The sequence below is a fragment of the Branchiostoma belcheri genome, unplaced genomic scaffold, assembly GCF_001625305.1.
Source record: "Branchiostoma belcheri isolate BF01 breed outbred unplaced genomic scaffold, Haploidv18h27 scaffold144, whole genome shotgun sequence".
NCBI lineage: Eukaryota > Metazoa > Chordata > Leptocardii > Amphioxiformes > Branchiostomatidae > Branchiostoma > Branchiostoma belcheri.
Window position 1 is genome coordinate 383,429 of NW_017802869.1, and position 22,425 is coordinate 405,853.

Genomic DNA, 22,425 nt, shown 5'->3' on the forward strand with positions numbered 1-22,425 from the left:
TATTTTCCTGCTTCTGTATATCGACAAAGCAGACGCAAATGTACATCTCTACCCCTAAGGAAAATATAATATTGAAGAAGGAGAAATCTCTTTTGTATCAGGTACATTGTAGATTTTTTGAAAACTTTAGTATGTTTGATGCAATGTTTGATACAAAATCGGTACAGATAGACAAGTAATGCAGCGTGCCAAAATTTACTGATGTACCCAATCCCAACCTCTCCAATCTCCAAATGACCACTTTTACTGGTGACTGTCTGTTGCAGTTGGCTCGTGTTTCATCTATTTGTTGACAAGTACCCACGACTCTACAAAGTTTCAGACCAGCAAGCACCAGACAACAAACAACACATTTGGAAACGGGGTAGCGATGGTATTCGTGGACACTAGGGAATCTCGTGGTATATTTTCGGTAAAGACCATGTCCAGAAGTTGCCGATTTCATTTCTACAGGTCAACTTTGTCGTTTGCGTCTAAACCGAATAGTTTAGTTTATTTGTTGAGGTTGTTTCGTAATGGATGAAAATTTAAAGAGGTTTAAATTGCACGAAACTGCATTTACCCGTCCAAGGAAAGGCATGCGTCTGACAGAAACCTTGTCCAAGAAGTTTCCAATTTTTGTATACTGGTCATCTTTGTCATTTACATCTAAACAAAATAATTTCGTTTATTTGTCGAGGTTGTCTCGTAATTGATGAAAATAGCCTCTTTAAATTTAGGTTTAAATTGCATCCAAGGAAAGGCATGTGTGTGACAGAAGTGTGAAAAAGTCTTGGAGGTCCGCGCGATCCTTTCTGTCTTGAGATATCCAAATAGCTGAAGCGCGAATTTTCCTTGTTTTTTCCTTATGCTGTACCAATCTGCTGGCTTTGTACATGTAGGTGATCTTGTCAAGTTTGATTTTCCGTGTGAATGTAAATTTGATGACGCGTATAAAAGGTGTGAAAAAGCCATGTTTTCAAATTTGTGTAGTCATTAGGCAACAAGAAAACACACAAGGCAGAAAGAAGATCGGCCAAAGTATCAGCCCTTCGGTCAGAAAACTGGTCTGGTGAATGCTCATAATAATAATAACTATTAATATCATGTACCGATGAAAGACAGATGAGAATGGAAAAACCAAGTGAGATGTCAATATCTACCGTTTCATACTGCAGACTTAATGTATTGATTTATACAACCTTTGTTTTTCAATAGACTAAGTGGTCATCAATATAATGGGTTGAAAACTGAAGTTTCCGTACAGACTATTAAGTTAAGTCGGTTTCTATATAGTTTAGTCTCTGTAGACACAGAGGTGCTTCCATTAGTTACAACACATGGTGAAAATCTACTCTTATTCCATAATGAGGAACTATATGTAAAAGTATATGTTAAATCCCATTCATTGATGACCACCCTATAGGAGCAATAGCCTTAGATGCAGAAGATTTCAATAGAATCGTAGCCGGTAGATTTTATTGAAGTCGTTTTGGATCTAAGGATTATACTCCTGTAGGTTATACGGCAGCTCTGTCTTATCTAGTGGTTTCCTGAAGTCGTTTTCGGACAGATTTAATGACCTGAGCGCAGACAGCCGTCTCAGCGACCCTGGCGCTATTCTAACCTCTGCTAAGTAGTTGTTGCTCAAGTCCAGCGCCTTTAGAAAAGGTAGTCCCATGAATGTATCCTCCTGGATACTCTCAATTCCGTTATTGTTCAGGTATAAAAACTCCAGACTTCTGGGTAGATTCGGTGGTACTTCCTCCAGGTAGTTGTGAGACAGGTCCAGATGCTTCAGTTCGCCGAGATGGGCGAATATCTGATGCGGGAAGTACCTGTAGTAGTAAATGGTTTATTGATTTTAAAGAAGAAGTCAAACCCAGTAAAACTATAGCTTGTACCATGTATGTATAATAGTATAGCTTGTACCATGTATGTATAATAAGTATAGTATAATGTTACGGACGTAGATATAGTCTCACATACCACTGTATTTTCTTTCTTTTGTTGCTGGTAACTGCAATTAGCCCTCGGGCATGTATTTGCAATAAACTTTCCATATTGATACACAAGGAACAAATCGGCCTTGCAGCAATAGCTGATGTGCCGAGGTTGACAATCATCAAGTTCAGTAAAACCAATAAAAAAAGTATATATTATAGTACATGTATATACAATGTTCAATATTGTCGACGTGATTAACAATACTAAATATATAACGCGGTGGTTGGAGATCAGCACAATTAAAAAGCAGCGTTATTGGAGTCATTACAGGAAAGGCTGCTCTAGAACAGTTCATAACAGTTCAATTTTAAAGTCCAAGCAAAGTACCTGCTGGTGAGTCTGTTGTTCCCCAGGACCAGCCACTGTAGTTTGCCCATGTGGGACATGTCCGCCTTCACGTCTGTGATATAGTTCTGCTGGAGGAACAGGTACCGTAAGTTGCCCGGCAGTTCGCTCGGTACCGTGTTCAGGTAGTTCCCGCTTAAGTCCAGGGTGTTGAGATAGTCCAGGTTGTAGAAAACCTGCAGATCGAGAAAAAATGTTCAGATTATGCATGATGTACAAAATGACTGATAAACGTCCAGAAAAATGTCCAGACTATGCATGATGTCTGATTATTGATCGACTGATAAATTTGTGGAAGTACCAGCCAACTACTAATAAATGTAAGTACCTAATACCAGCTCAGAAAAGAATAAGAAATAGCCTTTAGTACCAGAGTTATTAACCAAGCATTTGTCGTTTTCCCTAGAAAAAAGTCGTTTTCCCCAGAACTATCGTAGAGTGGAGCTCGCTGCATTCAAGTACAGTAGGGACATCACCGATATCGCTGGATAGATTTGTAAACAAATTGGTGGACGTACCAACCAACTACTAAGTATTTGGTACTAGCTCAGAACTATTGTAGAGGCAAAATATCGTAGAGTGGTACTCGTTGCCACCAAGTACGGGGGACACTAAATAGTTAGATAGCTTTAAACAGGGCTTAGATGTACAAACTCCATATACCGACCTGCTGCGGCACGGCGAAGTTGCTGAGGCTGTTATTTGCCAGGTGAATCTCCGTGATCTTGGGCGTAATGTGAAAAACGTTATTCGGGATCATGGAGATGAGGTTGTTGGACAGCTTCAGAATCTCCAGCTTCCCCGGCAGATGTTCCGGCACGCTCTCTATATTGTTTCCGTCCAGATCCAGGTGCGTGATCTCGCGCAGATCGTCGAAGATCTTGGGCGGGATCCCGTGAAGGGTGACGTTGTTCCAGGCGACGGACAGCTTTTGCAGGTTTTCTAAGCTCTTCAGCTTGGACCGGTCCAGAGTGGCGATGCCGTTTCTGTCCAGGTTGAGGTCTTCCAGAGTCTTCGGGAGTCCGTACGGCACGGATTTGAGAGAGTTGTTAGAGAGGTACAGCCGAGTAAGTTTGTGCAGACCTGTGAAGATACAGAAAAAAGTCAGATATACCTTACATAGCGCCTCTTCTAAACAGTACAAAAATGTAAACTTATCGATCTTGCAAGCTCATCTGTGTTGGTAGAAGCATGGAGGTAGAAAAACTCCATGGTAGAAGTCATAATGAAACAAGTTTGAACTGCAATTGCCAGGTGGAGTTGTACAGTCGAACAATTTTGGCTGCCAGTCATGCTTCCGAAAATAGTTTCATCAGGTTGGTTACGTATATACGTATAGGTTATAGGGTTTTCTTATACACAACCAAAAATGCCTACCTTAGCAAGTTTCTACCTATATCCTACCAGTTATGCTGTTTTTTTATACAACTGAACCAATAAACAAAAACAGACCTGCGAAGGATCCGGAGTGAATGCCGTGGTCCGGCAGACTGTTGTTGTTAAGAGACAGCAGCTGGAGTCTGTGCAGGCCCTGGAAGCACTTCGGTGGCAGGAAGTCTATCTTGTTATCATCCAACACCAGATGCGTTAGACTCTGTGGCATGTTTTTGGGTACAAACAAAAGTTGGTTCCCGGCGAGGCTGAGAAAGCGTAGCGAACGCAGCCCCTGGAATGAGTTTGTCTCGATACCGCTGTCCCTGAGCAGGTTGCGTTCGATGTACAGCCGCCGCAGTTTGCCGTGCCTGTCAAATATCCCCGTCGGAATCATGGAAATGTGGTTATGGTTTAGATACAAGTAGAGCAACGTGGTGGGGAGGTGGGCCGGCACGCTGGAGATCAGGTTATTAGAGAGGTAGATGTACGTGAGGTTCTGAATCCCCAGGAAAGATCCCTGATCGAGACCCTCGTTTTTGAGTGTATTTCCGTGCAGATCTAACAACTGGAGGTGTGGAAGTCCCCAGAAAGTACAAGACGGAACCGCCTGAATCCGGTTCGCTTCTAAAAACAAGTTCCTGGTGTCCGAGAACAGGTTCACCGGGATTTTTTCCATCTCTGTCCGGATGCAGTCGATGACTTGGTGCGTGCATCTGCAGCGTTTCGGGCAGGCGGTTTTGGAGTCCGGGTAGGCGTCCGGGCAGGCCGGCACGGTCGGGCGTGGCTGTTCTATCCCCGCATCGGCGTTATCCACGATAGACGGGTAGGTCGGGTACGGCTGGAGCGGTATTGTCGGAGTAGTCGCCAGGTTTTCATTGTTCCCGTTTCTGCCAATCGTACTGCAGAAGGCTTCTGCAGGGAAGGGTTCCTCTTGCCCGCGCGACTCGTAACACCCGAGCCGGTCGGTGAACGGAATCGTGACCGTACGGCTGGCTAGCAAGGCTGTATACAGCTCACAAAACTGCCGGTTACACCTGTACGGGTTCCCGCGGAGAGACAGGGTCCCCAGCGACGGTAGACCTCGCGACAATGCACGGAACCGCTCCGGAGGGATGCCCATGATGTAATTATTGTCCAGGTGCAGAACTTTCAGACTGTCTGGCAGAGTGTCTGGCGAAGGGATCTGGGTTAACTTGTTATCCGTGAGGACCAGGAATTTGAGCCCGATGAGTTCGGAGAAAGGCGCCTCAGACAAGCCGCTGAGCGTGATCTTGTTGTTCTTGATGTCCAGAACCTCCACTCCCTGTATGAATGAATGAATGAATCAATCAATCAATTTTTATTTATGCTGAGGTCACATTTCCAAACCGGGGCCCGGCCGGGCTGTCTTATGGAAAGAAAAGTACGATATAAAAGACAAGGAAACACAGAAAAGTTTTCGATAGTAATCATGGGCAATATTCCTGTATATTCGTGATATAAATTGTTAGTTTTTCGTTCACACAAACAGCCCGGCCGGGCCCCGGTTTGGAAATGTGACCTAAGCATTACGTGTTTTGGGACTTTTGTCGCCCAGCCCATATGGGCTTGTACGACACCAGAACATAAACATGAATATAAACATAGGTACAGAAATCATAGAAACATAAATCCAAGTCCGAATCAAAAGTCAGACTGGAGACATCAAATGAAATGAAATTAAAGAACATAATTGGTACATAAAAGTCAAATGTGAATGAAGTCCACACAAAAGTACATAAATTCATCTCAAAAGTACCTAAATTTAACTCAAAGGTATATAAAGTCCACTCAAAAGTACATAAATTCAACTCAACAGTATATAAATCCAACTCAAAAATACATAAATTCAACTTTATAGTGCATAAATTCAACTCAAAAGCACATAAAACATAAAGTCAAATGAACCTGTAAATGCGCGACTGATTGTGCAGATATTTCCTCTAGGTAGTTGTCTGCGAGGGAGAGGTGGCGGGTCCCGGGCGGGATGTTGCCGGGGAACGCGCGGAGCCCGATGCCGCTGCAGTCCACGAACCCGTCCGCCACGTTACAGAGGCAGCCGGTCGGGCAGCTGGGAGGGAGCTCGGCGCCCGTGTCGTCTGTGGTTGTCATGGTTACAGCCGTGGTCTCCGCCGGCTCTTCGTTACAGTTGGTCGTCATGCCCCACCTAGGGCGGGAAATACATGTATACAGCTGAGCAAACTCATAAATGATTTACGTTTACTTATTCACCGATCAACTTAATATGTACACAATCACGTAACTCTTGGTTGATCTGGGACAGATTTGGCGGTTTCTATCACCTCTAGGACCGTGCCTATCTGGCTCTATGCCTGAATAGGTTTGGATTAGGATCAGGCACGGTTCTGGATAGTTTCCGCGTATCGAAGAACGTAGATCTTCCCCAGACACGGTTCTGGATACGCGTGGACTATCCAGTACCGTATCTAAATAAGGTTCTGGAGAAAGCACGGTTCTGGATACGTGAGGACTATCCAGAACCGAGCCTGAGCACGGTTCTGGATACAACATTTTCCACTAAAACCACTTACCTGAGCAGCCTCGTGTTGCGGAACTCTTCAGGTGAATCACAGACGATCCTTCCCCTGTAGGGCACATGGACCGCCCCGCTGTGGATCCACTGGATCAGCCGGCACAGGTCCCGGTCACACCTAGGTAAGTCAATAGAGCGTAGTTGTTATGTTGTTAGTAGTGTTCCAAGGCGTCCAATGCGATTTCAGAGCAGCAAAACTGGAAAAATAATCTGAATAAGGCCATCTTTGTGGTATTGACACATACTACTTCACATTAGCACATCTCAATCAGTATTTCAAACTTTGCATATTCAAAACTGCAGAAACAAGCCCCACGACGAGTCCTTTATCTTATGGGCCTTCCACTGACCATTTTCCGTCAGAATTTTGGTAATGATTCCTTCATGAGGGTCAATATACATTGGCTAATGGAGTTCCTAATATTGTTTGTTGTTGTTGTTGTCCTTGCTTAACGTCTGTTATGTCGCTAGACGTGGTCTCTGGGTGCTCAGTTTTTCACTTGGTTCAGTTCAGAGTCAGTTGTCTCTCAAGCTATTAACACTTGGTGAGTTGTGCTTGTGTGGTGCTGGGAGTGTTTCTAGGAGAGCACGTCAAATCGGCGCGTATTCTCGATGTACCGAGAAATGGCTAAGTACATAAAATACAATAAACATAAAAAACATAAGCACCTCCACGGGTTCTCATGCAGCGTGAGCGTCGGCAGCTTGGCGGGGTTCTCAAAGATCCGCGACAGGATCCTGCTGGGTAAGGCGGAGACGCGGTTCGCGTGCAGCTCCAGGTAGTACAGTTTTGGCGGGAGTTTCTCAGGGACAGACGTCAGCTCGTTGTCCGACAGGAACAGGTACTCTAAGGAGGACAGTCGCTGGAAGAAGCCGTCCTGGATCCCGGAGTCTGTGATGCCGTTACCCTGCAGCTCCAGAACCTTATGGTAATGATAATAATTATAAAAATAACAGTATTAATAACAATATTAATAATAACAATAATAATCAGGAGGAGAGTCTCTGGAAGAATCCGTCCTGGATGCCGGAGTCTGTGATGCCGTTTCCCTGCAGCTCCAGAACCTTATAATGATAATAATGATAATTATAGAAATAACAGTATTAATAACAATCTTAATAATAACGATAATAATCAGGAGGAGAGTCTCTGGAAGAAGCCGTCCTGGATCCCAGAGTCTGTGATGCCGTTTCCCTGCAGCTCCAGAACCTTATGGTAATGATAATGATAATAATGATAATAATAATGATAATAATGATAATAATAATGATGATAATAATGATGATGATGATGATGATAATGATAATAATGATGATAATAATGATGATGATGATAATGATGATAATGATAATAATGATAGTAATGATAATGATGATAATAATGATAATAATGATAATAATGATAATAATGATGATAATGATAATAATGATGATAATGATAATAATGATAATAATGATAATGATGATAATGATAATAATGATAATGATGATAATAATGATAATAATGATAATAATGATAATGATAAATGATTTATTACTCAAACATTAATAGCGCTGAATTGATGTGGGGTTTACAATCACATAATACACATGAAACTTGACACTGTAAGGATTTTGGACACTGAACAAGGCTATTTCCTGAGAGGGGTGAAAGAGGCTATTTACATCACGGCCCATCACCCTTCACTTAACCGCGACGGGGGCCGACATCGTCTACCCCCTACCTTTAACCCAGTGTTGACGTCACTCTTCAAAGAAGCCACGTGACAAGCCTCAATCGGTCAGTCTACTGAGGAAGACCAGAGTGACTGGTCGAAAACTCTAGGTGAGAGAATTTTTGTGTTGGATCGAAAGTTTTAACTCTAAACACACATGGAACATATTTGTTTTTGGCACACAGACAGATTAGCCGAAGAGGCTCGGTGGGCGTCACTCCACCGTACAGGGAGGGAACTCGTGTAAAGTGCCTTTCCCAAGGGCACAACGTTTGGCTACGGTGAGTATCGAACCCGGGACCTGTTGGTTCCGAGTCCAACGCTCTAACCGTTGCACCACCGACGCCACCTAATCGCAATTGCAGCCTTTTATAGCGCTGAATTGATGCAAGGTTTACAATCACATAATGCACATGATATGTATAACATGTATAACATATTTGCTTCACACACACCTTGAGGCTGGGCAGGGTTGTTTGTTTGTTTGTTTGTACACACCTTGAGGCTAGGCAGGTCCCTCAGGTCGTCCTGTCCGACGTACCGGATCTGGTTCTGCGCCAGGTTCAGGTGGCGGGTTCTCACAGGCAGCTTGGCGGGAGGGCTGGTCAGACCTGGACGGGTGCATATGCGGACAATATGGGTTTATCTGTAAAACCTTGTCTATAGACTTTGTACGGCTATATGTTTGTGGACTTGGCAGGACCTCGATCATGTAACCTGTACATGCATCTATTTCTCTTCAAAGTGTTCGCCTCGGAATAAAAAGGTCGGACCGTCCCATGTAAAACCTCTGCCATATCACCGATCTTGTGCCCTTGGGAAAGACACTTTACACGACTTTCCTCACTTAACCCAAGTAAAAATGAGTATGTCTGTTGTCCGTGCGTTTTTCTGTGTTGGAGTATTGTAGTAAATGTTGGAATAGAAAACAAAGAAGCAAACCTGCATTCGCACAGTTGACGTAACCCTCGGTTGTGCATGCGCACATGGATGGGCAATCCTTTGTTCTGGCGGACGTTGACCCTGATCCGGTGTCCGTAGCTGCTGTAGTGGTGGCGGGAGTTGTCATGGTAACGTTTGCGTCATCAGGAGACGGGAAACCCTCGTCCGACTCACAGAACTGCTGGATGTACGGCCCCATCACCGCAAGGTCCTTCAGGTTAGGCGGCGTGCTGCACAGCATCTGTACAAGGTTCAAGACAGTTGGTACAATATTCCTCAATCAGTGAGGATTTGAAGAGGTAAAAAATCATATACCTCCAAATTTTCGATGTCTACTGCACGTGATGATCACGGGGGTATGTGTTTTTATGTTTATCGAAGGAAAATTGTTTTTGCTCAGTTTCTTCTTCTTCTCCAAACAAATAAGGCCAATGACCTGAACCAGACGTCTATCATCATGGTACCTAGTGTTGGGTTACATCGTGTAACCATATCCGGAGGTAAATGTTACGTTTCTAGTTACATGTTCAATAGTTTTATGTTTCGTCTGATAATTTACGTGTGAAAGACTCAATAATTACATAATGATTGTTACCTTCTCCGGGTAGGGCAGGCGGATGGCTCCCGAGTCCAGCAGCTTGCGAAGCGTGCAGACGTCTGGGTCGCAATGCCACGGGTTATTCTCTAAGGCAATCCAGTTCAGCGACGGCACGTTCCTCAAAAGCTCCGACAACATGTCCTCTCTTACTCCAGTTATCTGGTTCCCCTGGACGTCTAAGTAGTATGTTGATGATGGAACGTACATCGGGATGCTGGTGAATCGGTTCTTACTCAGGTACAAGTACCGCAGCTTCGTCAAGGCAGAGAAGGTCGTGTCGTCTATACTGTCAAATGTTAGCAGGTTGGTAGTGAGATCTAGCACCTGCAGGTTTGGCAACCCGGCAAACTCGGAGGGGTTGAGTACGGAAATGTTGTTATGGTCCAGGAAGAGGCTGGCCGTGGTTTCTGGAAGCGGGGTTGGGATGGTGTTAAGGCCAGCGTGGCTACAGTAGACAGAGTTATCGTCTCTACAGCTGCAGTTGGACGGGCACAGAGTGTCGTTTGCTACAGGCGTGGTCGGCTGGAGCTCGGGAACCTGAAACCGATTATTCTTATTAGTATTTTAAATATGTTTAAAGTTAAAACTTTTGATCCAACGCAATAATGTTCTCTCATTACCTAGAGCTTTCGACCAGGCACTCTGGTCTTCCTCAGTAGACTGACCCAGTGAGGCTTGTCACGTGGCTTCTTTGAAGTGTGACGTCAACACTGGGTCAAAGGCATCTGGTAGTCGATGTCGGCCCCCGTCGCGGTTGAGTGCGAGAACTTCATTGTGTTGGATCAAAAGTTTTAACTTTAAACATGTAACTATAGTATTTTAATACGTTGTCATGAACCAAAGGGCATGTTTGCATCTATCACTCACTTCATTTTAAGTTTGTTACGTTTTATCGTCACACCACACGATTTTTATTAATAAGAATCAATTATATAAGTTTAGAATCCAAACAACTATCTACACTATTTACTCTTCCGTATAGGTTTTGATCTATGCATGCAGAAAAAATGCTAGTTTATGTCTTGTTTAGGCGCCACTAACCTGGGTTGGCTTCGTGTCAGTGGAAACACAAATCTTACTGATAGACACGCTTCTGACCGGCCTCCACCTTTCCGAAGCTGGGGACCCGCACTGAATCTCGTCCTGGAAGGGCACTTCGACTGTCCCCTGCACTAACCACTTATACAATCCGCAGAACTTCGGGCCTTTACACTTCCAGGGGTTGGATTGCAGCGTGCAGTAGGAGAGGGAGGGGAGATCGTCTAGTATCTCGCGCGGTAAGGTTGTCAGGTTGCAGTTATCCAGCTCCAGATGCTGTAAATTTTTCAACGTGGAAAGAGAAGTTCTGTGTACGGACGAAAGTTGCACGTTTCCGGACAGCTGGAGGGTTTTGAGAGAAGGAATCTGGTGGAAGATCCGTTTCCCGAGTTTCTTGAGCCGCATGTCGCGTATGTCCAGATGTTCCAGCGCTGGGAAGTGGTATAAAGACTTCTTGGAGATGTGTTTGACGGGGTTTGCCCTCATGGTGAGGTTTTTGAGCGAGCGGAGGGACTGGATCTCCTTGTTCGGCATGATGGTGAGCCGGTTGTTGTCCAGGTGAAGCGAGGTCAGGTTGTCCATGCCCGTCAGCGACGCCCGCTCCAGTCGCCGCAGGCCCGTGCTCCTCATGTACAGAACCTGCAGATTTCAAAAAAAAGATGAGTAGAGACACTCTTTTTACACAACCAAGTCTTTTATTCAGCCGACGTTTCGGTGACCGTCTGTCACCTTCCTCAGGGCAATTCTGACTGGTTCACAGGCGTCGCTTCTATAGTAAACTGGTCAGAATTTCCCTGAGGAAGGTAACAGGTCACCGAAACGTTGGCTGGAAATAAAAGACTTTGTTGTGTAAAAAGAGTCTCTTTACTCAGTTACTTACCGACCTGATGAAACTATTCACGGAAGAAAAGATACTTTAACATTAGTAGATAGTATTACCTTCAGATTCTCGAAGTCCGCGAAGGTTTCCGGCCTGATCCGCGAAATCTTGTTTCCCGATAGATCCAGCACCTCCAGCGTCTCTCCGAGGGACTGTGTCTCCTCCGGGAATACGGAGAATTTGTTGTAGGAGAGGTTCAGATGTTTCAGCTGCCCCAGCCCGTAGAAGGATCCCGACACAAGGCTGTCGTGGGCAAGCTCGTTGTTCTCGAGGTTCAGCCGCTCTAGGTTGGGCAGGTTCACGAAAGTGCCGGGTGGGATGGACCCGATCATGTTATTACCTGTGTACGAGAGTAGCGTTGAAGAGGTTTATCAGTCACGGAAAAGTAACAGTTTAGTAGAATATTGTTCAATCAGTGACTTTCTGAAAGGTAGAAACACGTACTTTCAAAAGGAGGCGGGGGAGGCCAGAAGATCCGCACAAGTCTCGATCTACTCTCGTGTTCTCGCGAGACTAGGTCACTCCGTGATCAAGGCTTGTCACGTGGCTTCTTTGAAGTGTGACGGGGGCCGACATCGTCTACCAGATACCTTTGAGTTGACCCAGTGTTGACGTCACACTTCAAAGAAGCCACGTGACAAGCTTCAGTGGGTCAGTCTACTGAGGAAGACCAGAGTGACTGGTCGAAAGCTCTAGGTGAGAGAACTTTTTGTGTTGGCTCTAAAGTTTTAACTTTAAACATGTAACTATTATGATAACTTTTATGATGAACTTTTATGATAACAAATTTCTGATTATTACCCAGATCCAGGCTCCTTGTCTGGTAAGGAAACGTCGTCAGGATTTCGCGCAGGCCTCGGTTCTTACAGTCCACGGCCTGACCCTGACAGGCGCAGCTGATCGGACACTCCACAAGCGCGATCGCGACGCTGCGGGACTCCTCGATATTCGCCGGCCGGCTGCGACGACATGGAAGCCCTAGGGCGCCCTGGGAAGAACAAGAAGAGCTTTATTGCACGACGATTGCACATGGTACAATGTATGGCAAAACAAATAAAAAAAAGTACACAAAAATCCTCAAACAACGAGGGCTAGCACAAGTATGTCTTTGATAGTGTTACCATCGAGTGGTCTTTTATATTATCTTGAAAGTTCATCCGTGTTGGTAGAAGTCATTATGAAACAAGTTTGAACTGCAATTTCCAACACAATGTCAACAGAGACGGGGGGCGCCACAGAATTTCTGCAACCTATGATCCACTGCTCACTGAGTCACGTGTGTTATCTGCGTGACGTCACGGAAGCGGTGGATTGCTCATTCCCTGCAAGCCTGACAAAGACTTTAGTTGTACAGTCGAAAATTTGGGTTAGACGAATTTCCTGTGTTGGATATTGCAGTTAAAACTTGTTTCATAAGGCAGTCTTTTATATATTTACCTGTAGCGTCAGTAGCGACTTCCCGCGCAGAAAGTCCGGCTCGGCGCACGTCGCGCGCTCGATGTTCATGAAGTCTGTGTTGGGCAGTTTCTCGTTGATCCAGTCGACCATGGGGCAGATCGCGGCGCTGCAGACGAAGGGATTGTCCGCCAGAGCCACGCGGTACAGGCTTTTAGTGTCCCGGAACACGCCGGGGTGAACGTCCCGCAGGGCGGAGTTCGTCACGTCCAGATAGCGCAGGTTCGTCAGGCCCAGCAGGGACTTCTTCTTCAGCCGCACCAGCCGGGAGCTGCCGGACAGCAGCAGCGTCCTCAGGTTGGTCAGCGGCCGGAACGCGGGCTGCCCGATGTTCCTGATCAACGTGCCGCCGAGATCAAGCAGCTCTAGGCTCGGCAGGTGAGGAAAGGAACCTTCCTTCACCACTTTGATCGGGTTCCCTCGCAGACTCAGGTGTTTCAGGTAAGGTTTGTTCATGAGCTCCCGCGTCGGCACGGCCGCCATCTTGTTGTACTCGAGATGAAGCATCTGCAAACTCTCCAAACCGCGCAGGCTGTTGAGTTCGAGGGACGTAAGCCGCATGTTGCCCATAAACAACTGCTGCAGCCGCGTGAATTTCTCGAATGCGAGGGACGGGATGTTTTGGAAGAAGTTTCCTGCGATGGCGAGGTACTCCAGCTGGCCGGCTATCGGCGCTAACTCTTCCTTCGGGAAACTGCGGAGCCGGTTGGTGGAGAGGTATAGCGCGTCTAGTTTCGTGAGCGTCTTGAACGAGCCAGAAGTGAGCCCGTCATTCGTCAGCAGATTGCTCGTGAGATCCAACAATCTTAGTTCCGACAGATAGCCCAGCGCCCCCGGTGGTAGGGACGTGATTTTGTTGCGATAGAGGTACAGGTACCGCGTGGAGGCGGGGAGGTTCCGCGGTACCGCCGTCAGCTCGCTGTCACTGCAGTTCACGTACCACCGTCTGCATCGGCAGCCTGCCGGACAGTCGTCATACGCCGTCCGCTCCTCTGGCCAATCAGTGCCTTCCACGTAAGACGGCGTCGTCTCGAACTTGGCCTTGACCTTCTTCTTCCGCGGAGTTCTTGCAGGTTCGGTCGGTGCCGCTGTAGTTTCCGACTCCGCCTTCCTGTCTCCGGACTCCGGCGCCTTCAGCTCCTGTCGCTCTGTCAGGTTGATGGACGGTTCTGGGAGCGGGTCTTCTGTATTATTGTCTACGGTGTTGGTGGACTCGCGACTTTCCTTCTCTTCGCCTTTTGGAGCATCGACGTCAACCTTCGTCCCTGGTTCTGTTGTTGTTTTCTTGCCCTCAATTATGTCATCGTCCTTTTCCTTTTCTGGGATGACGACCGGTGAAGTGGTATGGTCTACAACCGAGTTTGTCGTTTGCTTTTCTTTATTTTCGTCCACATGATGTTGTTCCTCTTTATTGCTGATGGGAGAATCTGTATGACCTGCTGTACCCTTATCCGTAGTTTCCTTTTCTTCGTTCTCTACTTGTAATTTGTCGGTACCAGCTACATTGCCATCTCTGTCATCTACGTCATCAGTTCTATCATATACGTCATCAGTTCTATCATATACGTCATCAGTTCTGTCATCTACGTCATCACCTCTATCATCCACGTCATCACCTCTGTCATCCACGTCATCAGTCTCTGCGTCGATCGGAGGCGGATCGAGCGTCTCCTCGGTCAGCTCGTTTCCGGTCTCCTCTGCTTCCGGTTCCGGGGGCAGGATTTCCGGTTCCGGTGGCAGGATTTCCGGTTCCGGTTGGCAGACGCCCTCCGCGATGGTGACGTTGAGGTGCCTTCCCGCCAGCGCGTCGGGCGTGTTGCAGGTGATGTCGTCCCGGTTGGTCAGCTCCACCTGGATCCATATACAAAGAAAGACAAAGACAAATTGGAAACGGTACAGAATCAAGCTGCAAGATTCTGTATGAACAACTATGAAAGAGGTGCCAGTGTCTCGGAAATGAAAAGAAACCTACAGTGGGCCTCACTGGAAGACAGAAGAAAAATGTCCAGACTATGCATGATGTACAAAATGACTAATAAACTGGTGGTTATACCGGCTATACAGGTACAGATACAGATACCTCCGTGTCCTGTAGCCACCAGACCAGCCCGCAGAGCTCCGCGTCACAGCGGAACGGGTTCCCGGCCAGCGAGATGGACTGCAGAGACCACATGGTGTCCAGCGTGGTGGGCGGGAGCGCCGCTAAGCCGCAGCCGTGAAGCGTCAGGTACTTCAGCCTTGTTAACGACAGAAAGGCTGCGGGGTCCACCCTGCTCAACAACCTATAGTTGTATATAGTGTATAATATAATATAGTTCCCTGCAAACAAGTATTCTTAACCAAAGGATTCAGAATTATGTGCAATATTATATGTCTTTGTGAGCGTTTTTAAAACAAATTGTCTGTAAATTGACTGCAATTCAGTGATATTCTCACTTCGATAGCTCAATAAAGGTATCTTGAATCTTGAAAAAAATTTTTTTTAACCTGTTCCCATCCAGCAGCAGGACCACCAGATACGGCATCGCCTGGAACGCGTCCTCTCCCAGCTCTGTTAGCTGCATCTCCCCGAGATCCAGGTATTTCAGGACAGAAAGGCCGTCGATGGCTACCTCTGAGATGGGGTTACCTCGTAGACTGAGTTTTCTTAGCTCGCCGAGCTGTTTTAGAGCTTCGGTTGGGACAACAGACAGGTTGTTGTAGTCGAGATTCAGTGTCCGCAGCAGCGCTGGGCCTATGAACGTGTCGGGGGAGATGTCACTCAGCCCCGTTCTCGCCAACAGGAGTTCCCGCAGGTTTTTGAACTGTGAGAGTGCGCCAGGCTCAATCCTCCTAATGAGGTTACCCGAGAGGTCCAGGTTCTGGAGCTTGGACTGCAGTCCCCTCAGCTTCCGGTAGGGGAACGCCGTCAACCTGTTGAAATTAATAACAGTTTATTCATTTAAAAAAAATCCTCGCAGCCTGTACAAAACTTGCTGAATAACACTGATTTTTTACAGTTACTTGCCTGGAAAATACAAATTAACATTGCAATACGTCGATGAAGGTTAGACATCCAGGTAATACGATACGCCAAAAAGCAGTTACTCAAGCAACTGGATATGATTTTGGAAACGGTCATTCCAAAATCATATCCAGTTGCTTGAGTAAATGCTTTTTGGCGTAACATTGCAATACATATACAAACACGCGAACAACCTGTTGTCTGACAGCACGATGGTCTCGAGTTTTGCCAGATTGTCGAAGCAGCCTTCCTGGATGAACGGATTCGTCAGGAAGTTGTTCCCAAGATGCAGGACGGACAGATTTGGTACGTCTGAAAACGCCGCTCTGTAGATGATGGAGATTCTGTTGTTCTTCAGGTAGAGGTGCGTGGTTGTTGCGGGGATGTTGCGGGGGACGTCCCGGAGACCGGCGGCGTTACAGACCATCATCGGGCCGAAGCAGGTGCATCCCGCGGCGCAGGGTTGGGCGGAGGTCGCCGCGAACATCGGGCATAGACAGGCGAACAACAACCAGCACCGCACCAGCCACAGCCGCAGCATCAGGTTGCTTCGTACAGTCATGGCGTAAAGGGTTCTGCAACGATATAGGATGTTGTTAGTCTCATATAAGCTTTATTGCACAACAATTGCATGCTGTACATGTACAACTGGACTGACTTTGACGCAGGCCACATGTTGAGGAGACCTAATCAAGTACAAGTACATGAACAACGAATGTGTACAGCCAGGCCAGCACCGCAACAGGCTGCTCCGGCTGTACTAGTGATTCTGTAAGAATATAAAATGTTGGTAGTCACATACATGTAGATATAAGCTTTATTGCACAACAATTGCACGAGGTACAACTTTACAACGTATGGCATCTACTGCTATAGAACTAACATACATTACTGGCAACTCTCCAGTGTCACTGACGAAAGGTTGTGGATGCTACCTGAAACGTCTGACCGTTTCCAAAATCATATCCAGTTGCTTTTTTGGCGTATCTTATTACCTGTATTTCTAACCTTCACCTACATACACACATAGTTTAACAATCTGTGAGCCCATTATCCCGTCTATCTACTCTGGATTTATCTATGTACACTCCTTACTGATAGCGGGATCACGCGAGGAATGCAGGTCAAACCGCGCAGCCATGTACTTGGCTTTACTTCACAGCTGTCGTTCTAACATTAGATACACTGCCTGGTGCATGGCTTTAGATGAGGTAACGTTATTAAGAACCCCGGTCAAAGGTATGGATAGCTCGCATATCCAGACCCGTGCCTGGGGCAAATCAACGTTCTTGGATACGCCGAGACTATCCAGAACCGTGCCTGATCCTAACCCATTCATGCATAGAACTAGCTATATAGAAAGACAGGGTTCTGGATACAATAGAGACTATCTAGAACCGTGCCTGATCCTAACCATAACCCTTTCAGGTATAGACCTAGATAAGCACGTTTCTGGACACTGTGACAGCTGTAAGGCTCCTAACGTTAGATCCTCTGCCCGATGCCAGGCTTTAGCTGGAGCCATGCGAGGTGACTACACAGATGTGCCAAGCCTGTGGTATAAGTATAGAGGCCTGTGATATACGTACAAAGGCCAAAGGCAAGCAGCTACAGCCGGGCGCATTGCCAACAGTCTGTTTTCCTTCAGGCGATAAGCACAGTCATTACCAGCAGGGTCAAACTCCTTTTGGCAAGCGTTTATACAACAAGCCTGTGGTTCACCGGCAGTCATGGACATGCTAAAGCCGAGCGTTTAGACAACAGACTTGGGGTTCACCGACAGCCGTGGACGTGTTCTTTTTTTTTAATCTAGTACTCTCCAAGGCTTATTTTTGGCGTGTTTTTAGGCTTTTTTATATAGTTTTTTTTTTTTTTGCACTGGTATTTTTTTTTGGGGGGGGGGGGGGGTCTTGGCGTGAAAACAATTCCAGTGCAAAAAACGAAATCTTAATTTTAAAAAAAGCTAAAAGACGCCAAAACTAAGCCAAAAACCAAAACCTTTCCTTGGAGAGTGCCTATCTAGTTCTATGCCTGAATAGGTTAGGGTTAGGATCAGGTTCGGTTCTGAATAGTCTCCGCGTATCCAAGAACGTGGATTTGCTCCAGGCACGGTTCTGAATACGTGTGGACCGTCTAGAACCGTGCCTGATCATGGTTCTGGATACGGCACTGTTTTGGATACGTGTGGACTGTCTAGAATCGTGCCTGAGCTTGGTTCTGGAAGCAGCACATGTTGGAGCCAACCTCGCGTTTATACAACAGACTTGCGGTTCACCGGCAGCCACGGACGTGCTGACTCTGACAGCTTTGTTAGGTGTGATTATCGCTGCCACCAATCACGACAGTTTTCGGTAAGACAGTCTCCCGGTAGAACTGACTCAGGGCTGCATCATGATCAGTGATCATCATCTGGAGAAAAGAGGCATCTGGGTGACTGACCTGTAGGGTAATACCAGGCTAATGGCCTTTCTTTGGACCAGTGATAGAAGTAACAACTGTCATCAGCCGAAGCTGTATTGTTGTAGCGGATCAGCAGAGGGCAGGCAGTGTTGATGTGGAACTTTAGCACGTCCATGGCTGCCGGTGAACGCCCTGGCCGTGAACCTGAACTACCAGGTGATGGAGTGGAACCGCAGACCACATGTAACTTGTGGTGACTAATCTACCTTACAAACACTATGTCCCATGGGGAGAGGATGTGCTTTTACCATTAGGCGTGGTATTTCTACAATTTTTTGAGATATTTTCCTACATGTACAATCCATGGGTTGTCGCATGTCAATGTGTTCTTCAATTTGCTATCACTATCCATTGATAGAAATCCTGTTGTTAAATGTGATAGACGTATATGTAGTGAGTAACGCCAATCAAAATATTTGCGACACGCTTTTCAGTAAAACAACTTCCGGCTGTGCCCACAGAATGACGCCCTGGCCGTGAACCAGACCTACCCGGTGATGGAGTGGGTTACCACATGTAACCTGTTGAGAGACACACATTTGTACTTGTCACTAACGACAGCTAACCTCAGTCAAGCCAGGGTCAAACAGAAGGTCAAGCGTGAATTATCCGAGATGGATTCAAGCTTTCACACAGAATGATGCCCTGCTCGTGAACCAGAACTACCCGGTGATGGAGTGGAGCCTCAGACCACATGTAACCTGTTGAGAGGCACAGAAGATGGAGCGAAGCCTCGGACACTCTCTGTTGATCTCCAAGCAGGTTCTATGTGGCAAGGGGACTTTATGTTGGCTGCCTGTATCCACGAGGGGCGGACGATGGTTACAGGCGGCCAACATAAAGTCCCCTTGCCACATAGAACCTGCTTGGAGATGGAGTTCGTGCCACCCTAGCTCATGGTTCCCACCACATGTAACCTGTTGAGAGGCGCGTATTTGTACTTGTCACTAACGCCAGCTAACCTCAGTCAAGCCAGGGTCAAAGAAAAGGTCAAACCGTGGAAACCGTAAAGTACCTGTGATGGGTTCAAACTTGCAATGGCACCTTGCTCATAGTGATTTTGGCCACATTTTAATCTCCAAGCAGACTCATACGGTGGCAAGGCATGATCCATTGGCCAGTGGATTATGGACACTCCCCTGGCCAATGGACACTGCCTTGCCACCGTATGATCTGCTTGGAGATTAGCCCTGTAGCCTCCATAGCATGCCAAAACTGGGGTTTTGGGGGTCTTCGGGGTCTTTGGGAGCTTTTATGTGCTATTTTCGGATTGCATATAGACAACATAGCCGGCCTGGTTGAATTACCCCCGTTTTTATTAGAACTGGGCTAATCAGAAAACAGCCTAAGACCACCAAATCCCCAGTTCTATAAGCCTGCTACGGAGGCTAATCAGAAAACAGCCGAAGACCACCAAACCCCCAGTTCTATAAGCCTGCTACGGAGGCTATGCCCTGGCCGTGAACCAGAACTACCAGGTGACGGAGTGGAACCGCAGACCACATGTAACCTGTTGAGAGGCGCGCATTTGTACTTGTCACTAACGACAGCTAACCTCAGTCAAGCCAGGGTCAAACAGAAGGTCAAACGTGTTTCTACTTGGAATCCGTAAATTACTCGAGTGATGGGTTCAAGCTTGCGGTGACACCTTGCTCATGGCGATTCTGGTCAATGACTTGAAGTTGTACCCACCAAACGCTCTACTTGGAGATGACGAAAACGGTACTGAGACAGACAGCTTTAATACTCGTACCCCTGTCGAAAAGCATGCACTCCCAGTCTATTCCTACTGAGAATAATCTCCAAGCAGATCCCTTCGGTGGCAAGACAGTGCCCATTAGCTAGAGGGGTTTGCATGGCCACCGGTGGCTAATGGACACTCCTCTGGCCAATGGATACTGTCTCAAGCCACCGTATGATCTGCTTGGAGATTATTCTCAGTAGGAAGAGACTGAGGTCCCAGGGCGCTGCCTCTGACAGCTTTGTTAGGTGTGATTAGCGCTGCCACCAATCACGACAGTTTTCGGTAAGGCAGTCTCCCGGTAAGCTAAGGTCCCAATTACGCCGGTGCCCGTCGGGGATGTAGCCCCGGCTGGCCCCGGCCGGGTTCAGGAGTCGAGCGGGCATCGTCTGTCGTGGTCACAATTAAAAGTTTCCTTCAGTAGCATTTCGTTAGAAATTTTGTCACCCTCTTTGGTCGGTATCCGGCAGGCACCCGGCAGGTACCCAGCAGATTCTCTGACGATGTCTTGTATTGACCTATACGTAATGCAGAATTCACGTATTTGTTGTGATCATTTCATCTGTGAGGTCGATTGTCACACATTTTACCCGGGTTTACGAAGTACACACCTTTATTCTGTTCATCTGGTCTGTGACGTAAGAAATGTGTCCCGGTGGAATGCCGGCAACCGGAGGGGTACCTCCCGGTGTTCTCACGATGAGGTCACGGCGTCTTGTTGTTAGCGAGGCCCGGGTAGAATTTAACTCAGAATTAAATTCTTATCGGGGCCCCGACGGGCCAAAAAATATCCCGGTAGCCGCAGGGTGCCCCGCGGGGCCACGTCGGGGTCCCGCCCGAAAGTGGTAAAAAACAGCCCGGGAACTACCCGCCAGGGCCCCTTTTCCCAATTGGGACCTTAGCTGTAGAAGGGACTCCCGTGGGGTCTGCAGACGGCACCTACAGTGGTATTGTCGGAGAACTGGCCTCACGCCAGCTCAGGGAACGAGCTTAACGTCAACGTATACATCCCATCTTCACGCATCTATACACCTCTTATACGAGTACGTAAAGATCAACGTTAAGTGGTCTTTCCGTAGGTGCGGACGGATCCTTATTTTCCTGTTTCTCGTAGCCTTTCAGCAACTTAAAGACGTCGTAAATAACGGTTAAAACATGTATACATTGTAATTAAAGTTGACAGCTTTGTTAGGTGTGGTTAGCGCTGCCACCAATCACGACAGCTTGCAGTAGTCGGTAGGACAGTGTGCAATATGCAACCCTAAGCAACAAATAAGACACCGATACAAAAAAAAAAGCCTAAAAAGACGTCAAAACTAAGCATAATCCTCTGCTTGGAGAGTGTGTTCTATTTACTCGCCCTCAGGCTTGCACTAATAGTTACTTGGAAAAGGGGATTCCCGTCGTTGACTGAAGATATCGATGTACAAGTTGTTTCCTTACGGAAACAGAAAGTTGCCCCCCGGGACCCCACTGGGCGGTAAATACGTGCCAGTAGCGTGAAACACGCCCGCTCGGCTACCGGATACCCACAGCGTGTCAAGGACACAAATCATCAGGTTTTTGTAGCCTCGCCAACACAAGCACTGGACAGAGGAGAGTTAACCTCTGCCAGGCTTCGGGAGGCGGCTGGAAACAGTAGAATTTGGCTAAATAGAGAGATAACATGCCGGGGGAGTTGGTCGCTACAGAGTACAGTAGTAGCGGATCAACTTCCCCGGCATGTTATCTCTCTATTTAGCCAAATTCTACTGTTTCCAGCCGCCTCCCGAAGCCTGGTAGAGGCTAGAAAGCAGTGGTGGCTGCATCGTGAGCGCCGATGATGATGACGATTTCATTTATTACGAATTCCTACTGTTTTCTAGCAGCCTGTGGAGCCTGGTGGAGGCTAAGTTTTGTTACCTCTGTACCATTGGCTGTGTCCATGAACGACACTGAGCAATGAGCCTTGATTTATCGGGATTTCAACAAACCAATGAGATGCTATCAACAAACAAACGATCTAATCATGGCGCAAGTCTGAAAAGCACTTGCCTGATCCTAACCCTAACCAGTCAGGCATAAAACTAGATAGGCACAGTTCTGGATACGATGGGAGTTCAGTCGACAGATGTGAGCGCATAGCCTCTACCAGGCTTCGGGAGGCGGCTAAAAAAGAGTAGATAACGGCCAAATAGAGAGATAGAATGCCATAGGAGTTGGTCTGCTGGAGAGAACACTTTGCCGCACCCAAGCGGGAGCGGCAAACTGTTCTCTCCAGCAGACCAACTCCCCCGGCATGCTATCTCTCAATTTGGCCAATTTCTACTCTTTCC

At 47.0% G+C, this 22,425-nt stretch overlaps 1 protein-coding gene across 1 annotated transcript; it reads right to left on the reverse strand.

Annotated features, from left to right (window-relative positions):
• Nucleotides 1–1,294: 1,294 nt before the first annotated feature.
• Nucleotides 1,295–16,471, reverse strand: LOC109464950. Its single transcript, XM_019762068.1, has 17 exons — nt 16,104–16,471; nt 15,393–15,818; nt 14,986–15,187; nt 13,581–14,756; nt 12,888–13,226; nt 12,252–12,438; nt 11,510–11,790; nt 10,574–11,209; nt 9,530–10,069; nt 8,935–9,175; nt 8,491–8,603; nt 7,030–7,200; nt 5,006–5,008; nt 3,784–4,312; nt 3,077–3,414; nt 2,314–2,378; nt 1,295–1,817 (listed from the first exon to the last, which is right to left on the reverse strand). The coding sequence occupies exons 1-17, from the start codon at nt 16,469–16,471 to the stop codon at nt 1,478–1,480; spliced, it is 5,955 nt and encodes a 1,984-aa protein (XP_019617627.1). The 3' UTR covers nt 1,295–1,477.
• Between the last annotated feature and the right edge of the window lie 5,954 nt (nt 16,472–22,425).

Coding starts and splice junctions, on each gene's coding strand:
- LOC109464950 (XM_019762068.1), bottom strand. CDS start 16,471: ATGACTGTACGAAGCAACCTGATGCTGCGGCTGTGGCTGGTGCGGTGC. Junction 8,604..8,934: donor CGTCAACTGTGCGAATGCAG/GTTTGCTTCTTT, acceptor GCACCCGTCCAG/GTCTGACCAGCCCTCCCGCC. Junction 1,818..2,313: donor AACAACAGACTCACCAGCAG/GTACTTTGCTTG, acceptor TTACTACTACAG/GTACTTCCCGCATCAGATAT.